Source organism: Neomonachus schauinslandi, chromosome 5, assembly GCF_002201575.2.
Source record: "Neomonachus schauinslandi chromosome 5, ASM220157v2, whole genome shotgun sequence".
Classification (NCBI taxonomy): Eukaryota; Metazoa; Chordata; class Mammalia; order Carnivora; family Phocidae; genus Neomonachus; species Neomonachus schauinslandi.
Genome location: NC_058407.1, coordinates 162,352,886 through 162,370,712, shown reverse-complemented (window position 1 = coordinate 162,370,712; position 17,827 = coordinate 162,352,886). Strand labels below are relative to the sequence as shown.

Sequence of the window (17,827 nt, the reverse complement as noted above, 5' to 3'; positions counted from 1 at the left end):
TAGACTAAAGAACAATTAAAAGTTATCAAAGAAATGCCTCCCCAAAAGACCCCCAAAACCAAAACAAAAACTATACCACTAGATCCAGGCAGTTTTATGAACTAGCCCACTCAAATTTAAAGTCATAAATAAATCTATACAGTATAGAACTTATTGTAGATGACAAAAAATGATAGATACTTGACAAGTTAATTTTACCATGGCAGAACAATTATGTTTCAAAACCTAACAATGATACTTACAGTTCTGTATAAACCACAGGCTGCTTTTATTTATAAATATGGATGAAGAAATCAAAATTGGTGTCAAATCAAATTTTAAAATTGTATTGCAAATTCATATTACACTAAGAAAATGACCTACCATGACAACTAACGTTAATCCTAGGAATGTAAAAATTGTTTAATATTATGATATTATATCATATCAGTAAGTTAAACATGAATAATCATGTGATCTTATGAGCGATTCAAAGGACATTTGCTAAAAGCTATCATATATTCAAATTAAATAAACTGTTGGTAAGTAAGATGTTAATTTCCTAATATCAACACCAAATCTCACCCTTCTCATTTGTAACTAATAAGCAGGTTTCAGTCAATATACGTGGAACTCAGATATATAGTGTCAAAGGGGAGGAAACCAAGTCGCAGCAATTTGTAGCCAAAGTTATACAGAACTGAAGAAAATCAACTGAAAGGCACGTGACCACTAAGGAGAGAATTCAGTAAGGAAGCCAGATAAAAGTCAAAATTCCCAAACCCCAGTACTGGCAGAAAGTGGTTAGAAGCATACAATGACAGAATCAAAATCTTATTCAGAATGGTCAAAATAGAAAAATATACAACCGGAGTCTGGCAGAGAGAGGGTCAGGAGCTCGGTGAGGGGGGCCCACGCACCATTGGGGAGGGTGGCTCTGGTCCCTTCCTTCCACCTCCCCGGCTGAATCTGTGAACATCAGAAACTCTGTCTTGGGGCAACAAGATCACTGGAGCTGTGGCCAGAAGGTGTCCCTAGCACACACTTGCGTGACCTCGCTTACATGAGAAATCTGAGTCAAACTCACGGCAGCAGAGCAGAATGCGGTTCCCAAGGGCCCGGAGCAGGGAAGTGGGTAGGTCATGGTCAAAGCCGTGCGAGATCAAGGAGGTCTGGATATCGACCATACAGTATAGTGCCCATAGCTAACAATATGGTGTACTTAAAATTTGCTAAGAGGGTAGATCTTATGTTATATGTTCTTATCACACACACAGAATAGCAACAGCAACAACAATAAGGAGTGGGGAGGAAATGTTGGAAGAGGATAGATTTGTTTATCTATCTTGATGGTGGTGACGGTTTCACGAAAGTATACTTACCTCCAAACTCTGAGTTCTGTATATTAAATAAGTACAGCTTTACATGTACATGTACATGTAATACAATCATAATTTGATAAAGTGTTTTATTTTAAAAAAAAACTGTCTCCAGGACACGGCAGCACAGGGACCCCCATCCCCTACAGAAGCCTGCCTTTGGGTGCTACTTGTTGCGGGTTTTTGAGGATCTGTCTGCCTGGCCCCAGGAGGTCTCCATCAGCTTTCACGCCTGCCTTGCTCCTTTCTCTGCTTCCTGTGCACGTCCGTGCAAAAGTCTACCCTTGATAGAACCAGCCTACCATCTTTCCTTTTCTCCTGTCCTTTGCATTTAGGTAAATGTGGATGAGAATTCTATGTTGTCCTGAGAGTCTATAGGGTTCAAATTACATATAGACCCTGTGGGTTAGACCTCTGAGGGTAAGTAGATCAAATAAAAGAAAAGAACTTTGCCTGAATCATGGGAAGATTTGGGGCGCCTGGGTGGCTCAGATGGTTAAGCATCTGCCTTCGGCTCAGGTCATGATCTCAGGGTCCTGGGATCAAACCACGTGTCGGGCTCCCTGCTCAGTGGGGAGCCTGCTTGCCCCTCTCCCCTCTGCTTGTGCTCTCTTTCTCATTATCTCTCTCTTAAAAAAATAAATAAAATCTTTAAAAAAAAAATAGAACTTGGGAAGATTCAGGGCACCTGGTTGGCTCAGTCAATTGAGCATCTGACTCTTGATCTCAGCTCAGGTCTTGATCTCGGGGTCGTGAGTTCAAACCCCGCGCTGGGTTCCAAATTACAACTGAGAGGAGCTCTAACGCTACAGTTGTGGTGAACACAGCATAATGTACCGAGATGTGGACTCACCAGTTGTACACCTGTTAAACCTGTTAAACAGGTTTGTTTTAACACCTCTTAAAAACAAACCAACCTTGGGAAGATTCTATTTGGATATAAGAATGAAGCTACTGGAATCAGCACTTTCCTGAGAATGCGACCGTGACCTTCTCCTCTTCCTGGCTTGAGGTCACTTGTCAGCCCACCCCAGCCACGGACTCAAGAACCAGTCATGAATTTATTTAGAAAGGGTTTTAAAAATTATTTTCAATTTTTTTTCCTGATTATAAATTTGATTTAGACATTCTCCTGAAGTGTGAGTTTTCAGCATACTAACTGGATATAAGGTGACTGACATGCTGGGGGGAGAGGGGGCCCTCAGCTAGCCTTGAGCTTCCAGTGCCTTCCACAGCAGAGGTCCACACAGGAGATATGAGTGGGCGGCCGCCATTCAGAGGCCTCCATGAGTTTTTCCTTCTGGCCGTTGATGGCTACAGTTTTGATTATATGCTTTTTATACTCTCATACCAACTTCGTGCTTTGTTTACCACGACAATGGGCCTGTGTCTTAGAAACTCCACGTTTTTGTTTTTTACCACTGAAAACAGTTGTTTTATAATAGGATTTTGTTAACTTGAGGTTTTGTTAATTTCATTGACTAATAACAGATCAGTCTAATGTAGAAATTTCAGGAAATAGAAATGAGGATCAAGAAAAAATGACATTCACCTTTATTCCAACCCATAATAATTAACATTGTCAGAATTATTGCATTTTCTCCAGTGTTTGTCTATGAATATAAATGGATATATAACAGATGTAGAACAGCAATGTAATTAGACTGTGCATTCCATCTCTACCGACTGTAGAGTGAAAACATTGTTTTAAACAATTATACAGTATTCCATCTTTGTAAGTGCCTTTTCTACATCTCTAATTTCACATGACAGAGTCTTAGAATTATCTTTAATTATAGGGTTTAACATTTGAAAAGTTGAAGCCAAGTATCACCAGAGAGTTTTTAGGACAGTTGTACAATTTACATTTCTACCAGTAGCGTATGAGTTTGTCCATTTTATCTCACTCTTGGCAGCACTGAGTATTATCCTAGTTTCATTCTTTTCCAATCTGATAGGTGAAAACCGTTATCCAATTACTATTTTAATTTACATTTCTTAGATTTCTAGTGAGGTTGAATTGTTTTGATATGTTTATTGAAAGTACTAACCAACTGACTGTTTTTCCTTATTCCATGGTCTATTGTCATGTTAACAGGTTTTCATATTGCTTTAGCAATGCTCTTCACATATGCTTTATTCCATCAATTGCCATATTTTTCCTGTTCATTTTTGAAATATTCTTTCAATTTAATAGTTTAATACTAGTTTTTTTAAGATTTTACTTGTTTATTTGAGACAGAGAGAGAGAGAGAGAGAGAGTGTGTGTGTGTGTGTGTGTGTGTGTGTGTGTGTGTGTGTGAGCGGGGGAAGGGGCAGAGGGAAAGAGAATCTCAAGCAAACTCTGCGCTGGCCCCGATCTCACCCATGACCCTGTGATCATGACCTGAGCTGAAATCAAGAGCTGGACACTTAACCGACGGAGCCACCCAGGTGCCCCAGTTTAATACTTTTATGTATGATTCTTCCATTGCTTTAATGCTTAGAAAGGTATTTCCTACTTTGAAAACTAGTTACCTATTGACATGTGATTTTCCCACCTTTTAAAAACAGTTAAAACTTACAGACTAACAACCAATTACACCTATGAATATGGATAAATAAGAGAAAACCCCCACCTACCAAGGTCTGGCTCAGACCAGTAAGTGGGACCAGACGCCCTGCCAGGCTCCCAGAAATCTCAGTGGCTCGTGGGCTTTCAACCTGGAAGGAGCCTCAGAGTCACCTGAAGGGCTTACTGCAACCCAGGCTGCTGGCCCCCCCACCCCCCCCAACCCCAGGTTTCTGAGTCAGTGTTTCTGGGGTGGGGCACAGACATTTGCATTTCTAACAAGTTCCAGGTGATGCTGGTGCTGCCCTTTAAGGAACCACACTTCAAGACCCACAGCTTGGCTAATGTTTTCCAGACTCCATATTTCACAAGTAAAATCACTTTGGGGATTCAAGCACTTGCTGTCAATCTAACAGCCCTTGTGATGGGCACCGCTTCTGAAAGCTATTTAGGTTCTGTTCGATGATGAAGATCTGGGGAGTAGCAGTTTGGGATCCAAAACTCTGATAGAGTGGCACGTTGACAAAATATTGGGGGGGGGGAGAATGATCCTGTTGGTGCCAGATTTGATGTGAGGAGAGACAGCCTCCTGGAATGCGATTTATTCTTAAAATTCAAACAGTAAAGATCTTGGTGTTTTCTAGGTTTTGGCCCCATGTGACAAATGCCTCACAGGATTGACTATGATTCCTTCTGTTTTTTCGTTTGCTTGTCCTGCAAGCTTTACCAACAGTCAACTTCATGGGCCAGGTAATCTTCAGTTTTACAGATGAAAAACTTGTAGATATTTAAGATTCTTGACGAGCTAGGAGCTGCATTTCCTTTCCTTTAATTTTCTTTTTCTGATGATAGAATTAACGTATGCCCACTGTTGAGATTCCAGAAAATACAGAAAGATGGGATCACTTATCACCCTACCACACATGACAAATCACTGTTAATGTTTTGCTACATTTCTTTCCCCTACTTTGATGCCTAACAGATCTGGATCATAATGTAGCTCTGCGTAGTGCTCTTTTCATATGTCATGAGTAGGGAACATCAAGGGCTCTCAACTGCCCATGAGTCAAGAATTTTAAGCACAGCTCCCTGCTCATCTCAGCCATGGCCCTGGGGCCAGCACATAAATGTCCCAAGCAAAAGCCAGGGACCTGGGCTGGGAAGGACTAGTCTTTGGATCAGAGCACAGGTCAGTGATCAGGACTCTGGGACCATAACAGAAATGGAAAGCCAGGGAAGGCATGAGACCAGAGCAAGGATCTGGGATGGAGGGACAGAGGCCAAGCCCGGAGAGATTCCTGGGAAACAGCTGCAGGTACTTTACTACATCTGCTGTGTATTCTCCCACCAGATGGGGAGGAGTGGACAGCTGGAAGGGAAGCCGAGCAGGCCTGCGGTTGGAGAAGTCAGTGTGGCAGCCCTCGATCTGGACTACACCTGGGGATAGGTGTCCCACGCACATTTATGTGAGGATAACTTACAGTGTCCTGGACATTGCACACAGCTGTGAGATAAGCGAGCTATGACAATGACTAGCTAGCATACGCATAGGCAAGCGAGGCTCAGGACATTCAGGCAATACTCTGGAGCCTGCTCAGAACCCAGGGAGCCCCATGAGTTTCCCGTTTCTTGACCTCCAGCCTTGGATGCATTCCCATACACCCAGCGGCATCCAGTGAACAGATCCCTTTGCTTAAATATTTATGTGTTTTACTTCTTAAGACAGAAAGTCTAAACTAGTGAAGTCTTGAGGCATCGGGTTTGGTTGTGATACATAAAAAACTGATAGTGAAGGAGCCTTAGGTGTTCTGCCTGTACTTCCAGTAAGACAAACAAATCTCAGCTCTCCCAGCCACGGCGGGACTCTTCTCTCTCTTTCTCCAGAGGGAGAAGAGTTTAACAGAAGCGTTGGCTGGACCCCGGGGCTGGGAGAGCTGTTCGATAGGCCAGGATCCTTGCCACTATCCTCGCCCTTGCATGCTGTCTGCAAACTCCCTGCAGAACAGCTCTGCACAGTGCTGGAGGTCAAGGAGAAGAAAAGGTAAAAGGGTTGCGCTAGAGACTCAGGTAAGCCTGTGATGCAGGAGCAGGGCTCTGTCCCCTGCCACCAGGGGGCATCTCCTGTATTAAGGACTCTCCTTCTTGGGTACAAGAGGAGTCATGGTGTGTAGCATGAATGAATGGCAGAACAACAATAACTTGGAGGACCCCACTTCCCTGCAGTTGCGATCCATCCAAAACACTGAGCATTCAAACCATCCCGTCCCGAGTCCCAGCCCCTTTCAGCCCTTCCCTGCCCTCCATTCCACTGTTAACACACACCAAGTCCTAAGGCTGACTTCAAACACCATTTCACATTTCCTCCCCAAGTATATCCCTGCAGTAATGGCAAACACACAGAAACTTGATGAACGAAGGGTAAGAATACAATAAAAATTTCCAGCAGTTATTATTTGCTACATAAGAGAGAGGCTCTGCACTGGCTGCCAAGAAATCTGAGAGCCTCATACCCAGAGGGCTGCGTACCCAGAGACCCTGGGGTATGGCCCTCAGACCATCCTCCTTGGGGAGGAGGCTACGTTAGTAGCCAATTACATCCCACCTTCACTGATAACCAATTTCCTGCACAGAACCAGGGGCTCATAGCTTTTGGGATGAGTACCAACTGATAAGAAGCTGTTGTTGCAGAATCCCAGTTGATTTTATTTTCCTCTTGGCACTGTGGACTAGAATGCCAGTGAGGAGGGAGCACGGGAAAATGGACTTAATTAGCAAGATGAGCCTAGTGCCTGCTAGGATCACTTCTCAGAACACAGAGAACAGCCGTGGTCACAGTTTTCCTCTGAGGTAGGAAGAAACCAAAGGCTGGGGAAAACCAAAGGCTGTGGTGGCAATGTCAGACCAGAAGCTGAAGCCAATTATAGAGTCTTTACCCTTTGCAGTAGCCAGTCTCCAAGATGGCCCCTGATGACTGCTGCCTCCGGGTATTCTCCAGGAGGTGTTCCTCTCCCTCACTGAAAAGGGATGGGCTGTGTACCCAAGAGGATATTCCAGAAATGACGGAGTTTGACTTCCAAGAGGAGGCCACAAACAACACCACAGCTTCTGCCTTGTGCTCTCTTGCATCATTTGTTTTGAGGGAAGCCAGCTGCCATGTCATGAAGATACTCAGGCAGCACTATGGAGGGGTCCGTGTGGCAAGGACCAGAGGCCTCCTGCCAACAGTCCACGTCACTTTGTCAGCCACATGGGGGAGGCACCTTGAAGCACTTCCTCCAGCCCCAGTCGAGCCTTCAAATGATCACAGCCCCAGCCAGCATCTTGACTGGCACCTCATGACACTGAGCCAGAACCACTTGGCTAGCTGCTTTCAGATTCCTGACCCACAGAAACCATGATATTGTACATATTTATTGTTGTTTTATATCACAACCTATGGTGTAATATATTTTGCAGCAAATAGATCACTCATGTGCCCTGCCAAGTATACCATCCTATCTGTCTCTGCAAGAAACTGACTTTATCCCTAGTGGGAAACCTTGCCAGAGTGTCTTAAGTAAACAATCTTCTCCTTGCTAGAGTATCCGTACCTCCTGATATCCATATCCCCTGCCTGGATATTCAGAGGCAGAAAGCTGCCATTCTGCTGCTCTTCTTCTATATCATCTTCAAGCACTGTAGCAAAGTAAACACACACACATACACATGCATATACAAACATTCACACACACACAGAGCTTTCTCTTAAACCTGAAAAATCACTCAAGCACTGGGAAGATGCATTTTTTTTTCCAGGAAGGACCGGATGCTCTGGATGTTTTAAGTACCATTTATGCATGCTGTCTCTGAATAGACAGATGGAGGGGGGTAGTGTGGGAGGGTACAGCTGACTACTGAGAATTGATAGATGTCTCTGTTCTCCTTTGCTTGTCATAAAATTCTGAGCTGTGTGAGGACCAGCAGGAGAAGAAAGCCACTGCCACAGCATCCAAGCATTCATTTAAATATTTCAGAATGGAATTTTCCCCCTTTATTCACTTTTCCCCCTCCTGTTTGTCTCCCCAGGTGAGGAAGAGGGTCTTTAATAAAGCAAAAACAGAGAATCTGTGAGCATAATAGCACGTCTAAACTATGCTAGAGGCAGTCAAGATAGAGAGAGAAATATTTCCTTGTGTAGGTGTTCAACGCTGAAGAACGTGGAAGATATCAGGTGTAGATTAAATACCTGGAGCTCCTTGTCCTCCAGGGTGGGGGTCAGGAAGAATGCTCTGAGCCTAGAAGGCATGTAGCATTCTTCCAGGCTACAGGGGGCCATGAAGGCAGAGGCAAAGGGTAGAGAGAGCACTCAGAGTGGGGAATAAAACACAGCAGAGAAAAAAGAAATCAGGCAGGGAAGGAATTCTGGAATGTTCATCCAGAGTGGATCTGTATGGGCTGAAACATGACCTGGTGAGAAACAGTGTCTCCCCATCTTCTTAACTATGTGTTCATTTTTTTATTTCTGCTAAGGGCCTCTACCTGTCTGTCCTTCCAAGTGTTGAGTCACACCTGAAGGGTTACATGAGCAGTGAAATATTCTTGTCTCATGACAAGTAGAACCACGGAGGTCCTTCTCTGGGAAGAGTCGGGGCTGATCATAACCACAATTTGGGGAGGCAGTTTGGGGACACATTCTTGTGTCTCACTCTCACCTGCCCCTGGATGGCCTCCAGAACCAGGTCCTGCTTCTCTGCTCATCTTCATTTATGCAACTTCTCTTGATGAGCTTATCCTCACCTATGATTTCACCCACCAGCTCTGATTGATAATAAATCTGGATTTCCAGCCCTGGCCTCTCATCCCTGATCTGCCCCTGCGTGCACCTGGGCAAGGACGTGCCTCCCTCTCTTAGTTGTCTGACCTTCACCTTACACTCAACATGCCCAACTTAGAATTCAACTCCACACAAAGACTTCTTTTCTCCATGACCTTATCCCTGTCATTCAGGGACCTTGGGATCACCTCGGTCTTCTCTTTGCTCAAGTCCTAAAACCATTCTGCCAGCGAGGCTTGAGGTCTTTCCCTTCAAACTATACCTTCATCAATCAATGACTACCCTGTGCTCACTGCCTCCACTCTATTCAAACCCATCATGACAAGCCTGGAACACCCTTTTCATTCCTTTGTCACTTCCTGCCATATTTCAAAGTTGGAAGCAAGTGCCCCATTTCCCCAAGCCTTATCTGACCCCTCAAGATCACATTTGTCTCCTTTCTGGAACTGCTATTCGTTCTATTCAAAAAATAGTTATTGAGGATCTATTGTGTACAACGTGCGAGGTACTGAGGACGCTAACAAATAATTAGTCTAGTAACCATCACACCAAGAATCCCTTCTGTGTTTTTTCTCTCTTAAGAGTGTTTCTCCAACCAATTTCTTAAATAGCCAGGACTACGTCTTCAATGTCTTTTGTGAAACCCACAGTGACAGACTATAGGGCACGTAACGTGTTCTTACCGAGTGCTTGTTGGTTATATGCAAGATGGGTAGCAGAATAAGACTAGAGATACATGTCAACTGCAATGTTTACCTAGACTGGAGAATTATCTTTGGTTAAGAAAAAAAAAAAAACACATCAAGAAATTAAAGAAACCTCACTGTTTCGGAGTGGTGTTTTACATGTATAACCAACAATTCAATTTAACTTGGCAAATAATTTCATTCAGATTTTAAATATAGTGGTTAATACCCATTTCCCAAATTCCGTAATCATGAACTGATAGGCACATATTAAGACTAAAGAACAAATATAAAAATGATTCATAGCACCTTAATAATTTGAATATAGATATTTGAAATGTCCTAAGAGATTTTACAAGACAGAAATAGGAGCAAATTGAGAAGCACTGAACACAAATTCTTAGATAAAACCATTCTGTCCTATTAAGGACAAGGATATTGATAGGATCTAAACACATGAGGCAACCCGGCCATCCTCTCAAGCAAAAGGATGTCTTGGAACCAGGGATAGAATGGGGCTCAGGAAATACCAATGGTGTACTTTCTAATTGTTCCCAAGAAAGAAACTTTTGTGAATCAGAAGTGGAGGAATATCATTTCTCCCAAATGTAAAAGTTTCTGGCACAAGGAAAAAATAGGGAGATAGTTCGCTCATCCAAACCTCAAATGGTATAGTTTTGATACTTCGTTCAGAAGATCTAGTATGGACCTCTACTTAGACGTCCGGTTCAAGGAACGTATGTCACTCTAGCCCAGAAGAGATCTTCACATGCTGAACAGAAGCTCACTTCAGAGTCAAAAGTTAGTCCCAGGCACACATCTACTGTCAAATTTAATCTTTTAAACAATTTTGTACTCACCTGCCAGAATATGCTATCTATTGTGTTTCCAAGAAAACCATCGCGACCTTCTGAAGACACCAGTTTGGGGCCAAGAATTGTCATGAATTCATCAAAGTCCACTTGGCCGTCCCCTGGAAGGAGAAAATAGAAATGTGAGTTGAAATGTTGTTGATAGGAAAAAAAAGGGGGGCGCCTGGGTGGCTCAGTCGGTTAAGTGTCTGCCTTTGGCTCAGGTCATGATCCCAGGGTCCTGGGATCGAGCCCCACATCGGGCTCCCTGCTCCGTGGGAAGCATGCTTCTCCCTCTCCCACTCCCCCTGCTTGTGTTCCCTCTCTCGCTGTGTCTCTCTCTGTCAAATAAATAAATAAAATCTCAAAAAAAAAAAGAAAGAAAGAAATGTTGAAATTGACCTACTGCGCCCAATGAAATAAACATCACCACGCTTTTCTTCTTGCCATTTCTTCAATCAATGAAGAGCTGGTAGCATCACTGAAAACTGTGCAACATTCTTAAAATACCAAGGGAAACACAAGAAACTGGCAATATTAATCCATCCAATACCATATATTCCTAATTGTTTGCCAGTATTTCCATATCTAAATGCCAAACCAGCACCCCCCACTTAAATGGCCACCCTCACACCTGCTGTACCTTCTGGACCTCAAATTGCCTAGCTGTACACATGATGGAAATTGCAGCTTCATCCCCATCTCTTCCTTCATCCTGTCACCCACACATATATTGAGACATCAAGTCTTTTACCTCTTCCATGTCTGTGCCTGCTCTATCTTCCTTGTCAATTCAATCACTAGTCCCTTTCCGAAGACTGTGGTGGGAAAATGTTTGCAAGAATTAATGTACCTAGTTATAATTACAACATTACTAGCGGAGTGGCTCTCTGCTCTCACACTCTCACCTCCACACTGTCTCCCATACAGTAGCTCACCGCCCCCCACAAAGCATAACTGATGATGCTTTATAAATGTCAGTGACATATTTGACCAAAAATAAGGAAACCACTCCAGGATGGCATTCAAGTCCTACTATCCCTTTCGCTGTCTTTTGCTCCCCACCTCTGCACAAAATGCCATGCTTTTTCTGAACTTCATAACTCGGTACATGCTGTTCCCTCCATCCAGGATGCCTTCCCTGACTTGTCTGCCTGACGAACATCATCTCGTTCTCTGAGATGGAACTTAAATATCACGTTCTCTTTTTGTTTTACTTTCTGACCCTCATCTCACTAGACAGAATTGTTTCCCCATCTACCTTCATATGCATCTGTCATAGAACTTATCAGCCTGTATCTCAGTCACTGATCTGCATGCCTATTTCCCGCCTGCATTGTGAGCTCTGCAAGGTCAGGGACCCAGTCTGAAACTTCTTTGTATATTCTACACAATGGCAGGCACTCAGTATGTACTTACAGAATGAATGAATGATATCTCTTGCTTGTTTTTTCTTTGCTCAGCTCCACATCTTTCATGCTAGATCTGACCCTCACCAAAAGGTGAACTTGAGCCAACTCAGATAAAAACAGACCTTCCAGGTACTGTCCAAGCCTCAGTGACTCATCAGCGTGGCATTCTGCACCCTTAGAACTGCTCAAGAGGGCGTCTCCACCAAGAGCTCACCACATGTTAGCCCAGTTGGTGCAGACGGCCCAGGTGTCTACACACAAGGCTGCCAAAGTCACACACATCAACCCACTCCCAGAGTGCAACTGCCTTCAAAGAGCCCTCATTCAAAACCTATTTCAAAAAGCTGAGCAGATGTCATCATCAAGATGCCAATAATTCAGAAAAAGAAGTCCAGAAACACACTGCAGTGTAGATTTAAAAAAAAAAAAAAAAAAAAACCCAAGGGGGGAGGGAGGAGTGACAAGTCAGTGAGAAAGGAAAGATTTAGCACCAAATGGGTGGGGCAATCACTGGGTTACTGGAAGACACTGGTTTACCCCTCCCCATTCAACAGGATAGAGGATCGAAAATTTCACCCTCAAAATAAATAAATTAATTAAATTCTACCTTCAGAATATTAATTAATCAATTAAATTCCATCCTCACTGGTCATCATGAGAAGGTTAATCAAGCAACAGCGAGGTACCATCTTGCCTCTCAAATTAGCAAATACTTCTAGAAAGAATATTGCTCAATGTTGGTAGAGATACAGAGAAGGGGTAGGCTCTCTTACGCCTTCCTGGTACACTCACCCCGGATTCTGGACTGACAGTATTTAAGATGCTATACCATGCTGATACCTTTTGCCCTAATAACTTCACTTTTTTCAGAAAAATACAAGGCAAGGAAACTATCTTAAATGCAGACTAATACATTTGCCCCAAAAGAGTCATCCAGTATTTGTGAAAGTGGGAAATTGGAAGCTGTAGGAAAAGGAAAAAGGCCCAGGCTTCCTGGCATTCACACTGAGCTAGTTCCCTGTGGCTCCTAGTCTCCTACAGATGTACGCTTGTTAAACACCTGCGCTGACCCTCGGCTCACCCCGAATCACCCCCGCTCATCTGGTGCTAGATGCCCAAAACATCTCAGACTAGAATATGCATTCTCTATAGAAACAGTAACACCCTCAATGAGGTGAAAATGGATTCCTGGGAGACAATCTTAGATATTACAATGGTTTGTGGCTCTCCTTGGGCCACAGAACATAAACAGATGTACAGTATATCTGTGTTATGAAAATTTCATAGGGTAAGGCAACTAGGGAAACCAATGTCTTAAAAAGTTCCTGGTGGTAGGGTGGCTCTGAAAAAGGAGAGGGAGTTGGAGGAGGAGGAGGAGGAAGAGGAAGAGGAGGAGGAGGGAGGTCCAGAAACAGTGGACAAGAAGATGCCCTAAGTACTATGGATCCCCTTCTCCAGCCCTCCCTCTGTAATGTTGTTCTATAAGCAGTGGGCATCATCCCAAATGTCTGTCACCCATGACAACATCTAACAGTTCACAAAGGCTAGGAAGCTCAAGGGCATGGATCACTTTCTACGAAGCCCTAATGAGACCTTAACTAAAATCTATCCACCAAGCTGGGTCACTCAAGCTCCTGGCCACAGTATAGTGAGTACTGCTTTCTCTCACTTGGGAATCTAAGAGGGGGTGGTCCATAGGATGTAGCAGAACCCCTGATTCTCAGAGCCGGGAGAACAGGGCTGTCTTTGAAGCGTCCACCTTCCAGGTAGCAGGAAAGAGACCACCCACCTCTCTGAACCGCCCCCCACCCACCCACCCAGGGAGCTGGGAGCGAATCGGTGTAGAACTGATGTATTTCAAGGGTCCAAACTGAGCTGCTGTCAAAGTCATCAGGGAGTGTTCACAGATGGTGCCCTTGGCTGAGAACACCAAACCCAAAGCTGACAAGCAGAAATGATGGCCCCCGTGAGGGGAGCAGCCCGTTCACTGCTCAAATCCTTGGCCAGAGAGAAAGTTCTGGGCAGGAGGTGCTCAGGGCCCTATGGGCAGTGCCAACTGCAGTCAGTCCAAGAGTACAGGAGAGGTCCAGGTCGTGTGAGAATTCGCTTCTTACGATTTCATAGAGGACATTTGGAGCCTCAGATTTTTTGTGAGCAAAATATGATCCCCCTCCCTTTTTTTTTTTTTTTTTTGCTGTTATGGAGCAAAGGGACATAGATTCCTGCAGGCCCACAATTGCAGAAATAGTCCAGGTGGGGCCCCCCCACTTCTCTTGGGATTTTCTCAGCTTTGGCTCCTGAATATATGTGTACGTAGAACATCTTCTGCAGGCCCCCTGTAAATGAAGACTCATCCTAATTCATAGCTCAACCTCAGTCCAACCGGTAGTAAAAGGTTCTATTCAGATTTAGACTAGAAAACAGATCTCTTCAGGAGATCCTCATTTGACAGAAAAACAGAACTGGGAACACCCCATAAGCTATCTATGCTGCTCCCAGAAGTGTGGCCCCCAAGTCCCCACCCCCTCACTCCATCCATCCCAGGAGAAATGAGACAAATAGAATCTCAGAGGGAGGTTTTTCATCAAGTCCCTTATATGAAAACCATTCCCAGGCAGAAGCTAATGTCTAAAAAGGTCTAAAGAGTCTAATGATGATCAAAATATCTACCTTTGGACATGCACAATGTGGTGTGCATTGCTTACAGAAACAGCCATACACTAGTTCACTGAAGCCTTCCAGCAGCCCATTTTACAGATGGGGAAACTGAGGCACAGAGAGGTTCTGTAGCTTGCAGAAACTCACACAGGGAGCCGAGCTGGGATTCCACCCTGGGAGTGGATTGCTGTGTGTGCACTTGAACAAACTGTGGGCAGACACCCAGGCCTTCTCTGGGGAAACAGGGTCATAGCTGGGCTCTGTCTGGAACACTCTTTCCCCTGACCGCAGCATTGCCTGGCCTGGAGTGCTACGGCTGCCTGGGATATAGTGGCAAAGTGAAATCTAAATTGCTCCCTCTGGTCTAGCTGTTGGGTCTCAGGTCAACCATTAGAGGTCTTTCTTAATCATTAAAAAGAGTCACAATAAGTAATCAGAAGGATTATATTTAACACGTGCTGTATACCAGATTCTGAGCTCAGGGCTTTGCATTTATCATCTTGTCTGATTCTAAGCCAGCACTATGAACAGATTCTCCTCTTCCACACTTTACCTGTGAGAACACATAGGCGGGAAGGGGTTAAAAGTAACTAGATTGTGGCCACACAGCTAATATGTGCCAGCCAAGAGACTCAGCTTGGGACCTCTGATACTAGCCTCCACATTGTCCCAGCTCCCCTGTGCATAAGAGATTCCGGCATAAATCCCAGCATAGGCTCGTATCTGTCTACAAACTCTGAGAGTACAATATGTCTTCCTATCTGGCCACTTAGGAAGGAATTTAGCGGGAAATTGGGTGAGATGGCCTTCAGGGGCTTTAATACAAATGACCATCGCCTAAAAGCCATTTCTTCCCCAAATTGCCATTCTGCCTGCAGTTGGGGTCTCGGTGATCCTCCTCGGATGGTCAATTCCCAGAGGACCCAGGCCTCTCACATACAGCCCTCCAGGCATCCAAAACCCCTTCCACTAAAAAGAATTGCTCTAATAAACAAGGCCTGTCCAGGCCGGCACGGTGACATCAGACTGCCCTTCTGGATTCTCATGCCCTCAGGGACAAAGGTGGGCAGCTTCCCAGACCCGCTGTGTTTCACAGAATGTAGCAGACTCTGAATGCAAAACTCCATTTGGTTAAGTTGTTTTACGAATCTCGAGCAAGCAAGCCGGTGCAGCATGGGAGGGTGGCATTCACTCCTACCCGGCCTCATCCTCCCTCCTCAAGCTTCCAAATATCATGATCCACCTAGCAAGAAGTGCAGGAAGCTAACCTGCTAAGGACTGTGTCTTGCTGCTTCCCATGGAAGTCAAATGAATGCACTTGAGCTAGGGTAGAAAGCTGTGGGAGGGCCAGGAGTACAGAACATGCATTAGGACCAACCAGCTGAAACACACACAGTGAGGTGAAATAATAATAAAAATAATAAATAAAGACCCCTGGCTTTCTGGTGGTCTCTCTCTCCACTGGGATGCTATCAGCCCTCATTGGTCCTCAAAGCAACCCCAAACCAACTGCTCCTTAGCCTCTGTGTTAGGCATTCTTGCCAGTGCAGCCCAGCTGTCTCTGCTTGGCTACCCTAAACAGGCAGCAGCTCCAGCTCCAGCTCCAGCCCAGGCCTTGTAGGTGTTTCGTATGTGGCCCAAACACCAGCCCCTATATTCTTTAAACTCAAGCAAACACAGGTCAATCTCTATAAATGGCTCTCTGGAAACATCTTTTGCTCAAACTGAATGAGAAACACCTCTGCCCCACTCCAGGAAGGTTAGTGAAAGCTCGGAGCCCACCACCAACTCTCTCTAGTGAAATTCTTTTGCCTAATACTTCAAACTCAACCTCTTATAAAGTGTTAGGGACTGAACGGTATCCCCTCCAAAACTTGTATGTTGTAGCCCTAACGCCCAATAGGACTGTATTTGGAGATAGGGCCTTTAAGGAGGTAACTGAGGTTAAATGAGGTCATAAAGGTGGGCCCTGACCCAATGGGACCGGTATCCTTACAAGAAGAGGAAGAGGTACCAGAACAGACTGCACAGGGGAAAGGCCATGTGAAGACACAGCAGGAAGGCAGCCAGCTGTCTACAAGACAAGCACAGGGTTCCCACCAGAAACCCATCCTGCCAAGCACCTTGATCTCGATCACCCTAGAACTAAGAGAAATAAGCTTCTGTTCTTTAAGCCCCCTGGTCTGTGGTATTTTGTCCCAGCAGCCTGAGCTAACACATAAAGAACAGTGGGCTCTTGGGAAACTCGGCACTTACAGTATCGTTCCTGTGTTTGGGGCTTAAAATGGAAACATAAGAGCACCTTTTTGATGTCTTACCCTCTACATAAGAGGAAGGAGGAGAAGGGAACTGGAAAGGAAGTGTCTGAGAGCAGAACCAAGAGAGAGGGGGACCTGGAAATCAAGGGAGACGTTCAATAAGGGGCAGGTAGTTAGTCTCCAGTGATGTGAAATGCCACAGAGGGTCATGTAGGGTGACTGCTGAGAAAGGGACATTGTATGGCTCATTACTGGACCTGGGGTGGTGGTGGCAAAACCTGACAACAGCATTTGAATTTTTACATAGAAGGGGCTCAGAAGCAGCAACCTGCTTGGAAGGGGGGATATATACTGGAGATCTCAAGACCCACCCCCAAGTTCAATGGCTTGCTAAGAGGACTCCAAGGACAGCATACAGTTTTACTCTTGACTATGATTTATTACTGCAAAAGAATATAAAGCACAATCATCAGGAAGGAAAGATGCATGGGGTGAGGTCTGGAGGAAAGCAGGAACAAGCTTCCAGAATCCTCTCCCAGTGAAGTCAACAGGACATGCTCATAAACTCCCCTAGCATTTAGTAGTGGCAACATGTATGAAATCCTATCTACTGGGAAAGTTCCTTGGAGTCCCAGTGTTCAAGGATTTTACCAGGGGGCTGATCATGTAGGCACTCTATGCCTGCATGTATGAACATTCAAGACTCCCAGAAGGAAAGCAGATGTTCAGCATAAACTAAACTGTATATATAAACAGTTTGGGCACAGTGAGCCACTCTTGATCTATTCTAGGTATGATGGAATCCCTCCCCAGATCAAATTTCCCGGAGACTACCCAAGGGTTAACCTTGCAAGCAGGCCTTTCTAAGGATAGCCTGCTATGTTAGCCCTTTTCTGCACTCATAAATTCTTGAGTCATTGAGCCAAAGCCACAGAAATTTATCAAAATCAACTTTTCCACCTTGAGTAGGAAAAGATGCTGGCTTCTCATGATTCAGAGGTCCTAACGTAGATATTGCATCTGCTGGTGACACAGGTAGGACCTTCCTAGATCTGAGATGCTTAACTGTGCTGCACCATGGCTTGGCCATTATTTTGACAGGACTAGCACTGTCTCTTCATTCCCTGCTTCTATTCATGGAATTTTATATCTATCAAGCTTTCCTTGTTCCTTTTTTTTTTTTAAGATAGATAGATAGATAGATAGATAGATAGATAGATAGATAGATAGATAGATAGAT

The 17,827-nt window shown here is 44.5% G+C and overlaps 1 protein-coding gene across 1 annotated transcript in view; it reads right to left on the bottom strand.

The window, feature by feature from the left end:
• The window catches only part of CALN1 (calneuron 1), a 477,016-nt gene that overhangs the window by 168,522 nt on the left and 290,667 nt on the right, over positions 1-17,827 (bottom strand). Inside the window, exon 4 of the mRNA XM_021700534.1 lies at positions 10,269-10,381. Coding sequence (XP_021556209.1) covers positions 10,269-10,381 — 113 coding nt within the window. The remainder of the gene's footprint in view (positions 1-10,268; positions 10,382-17,827) is intronic.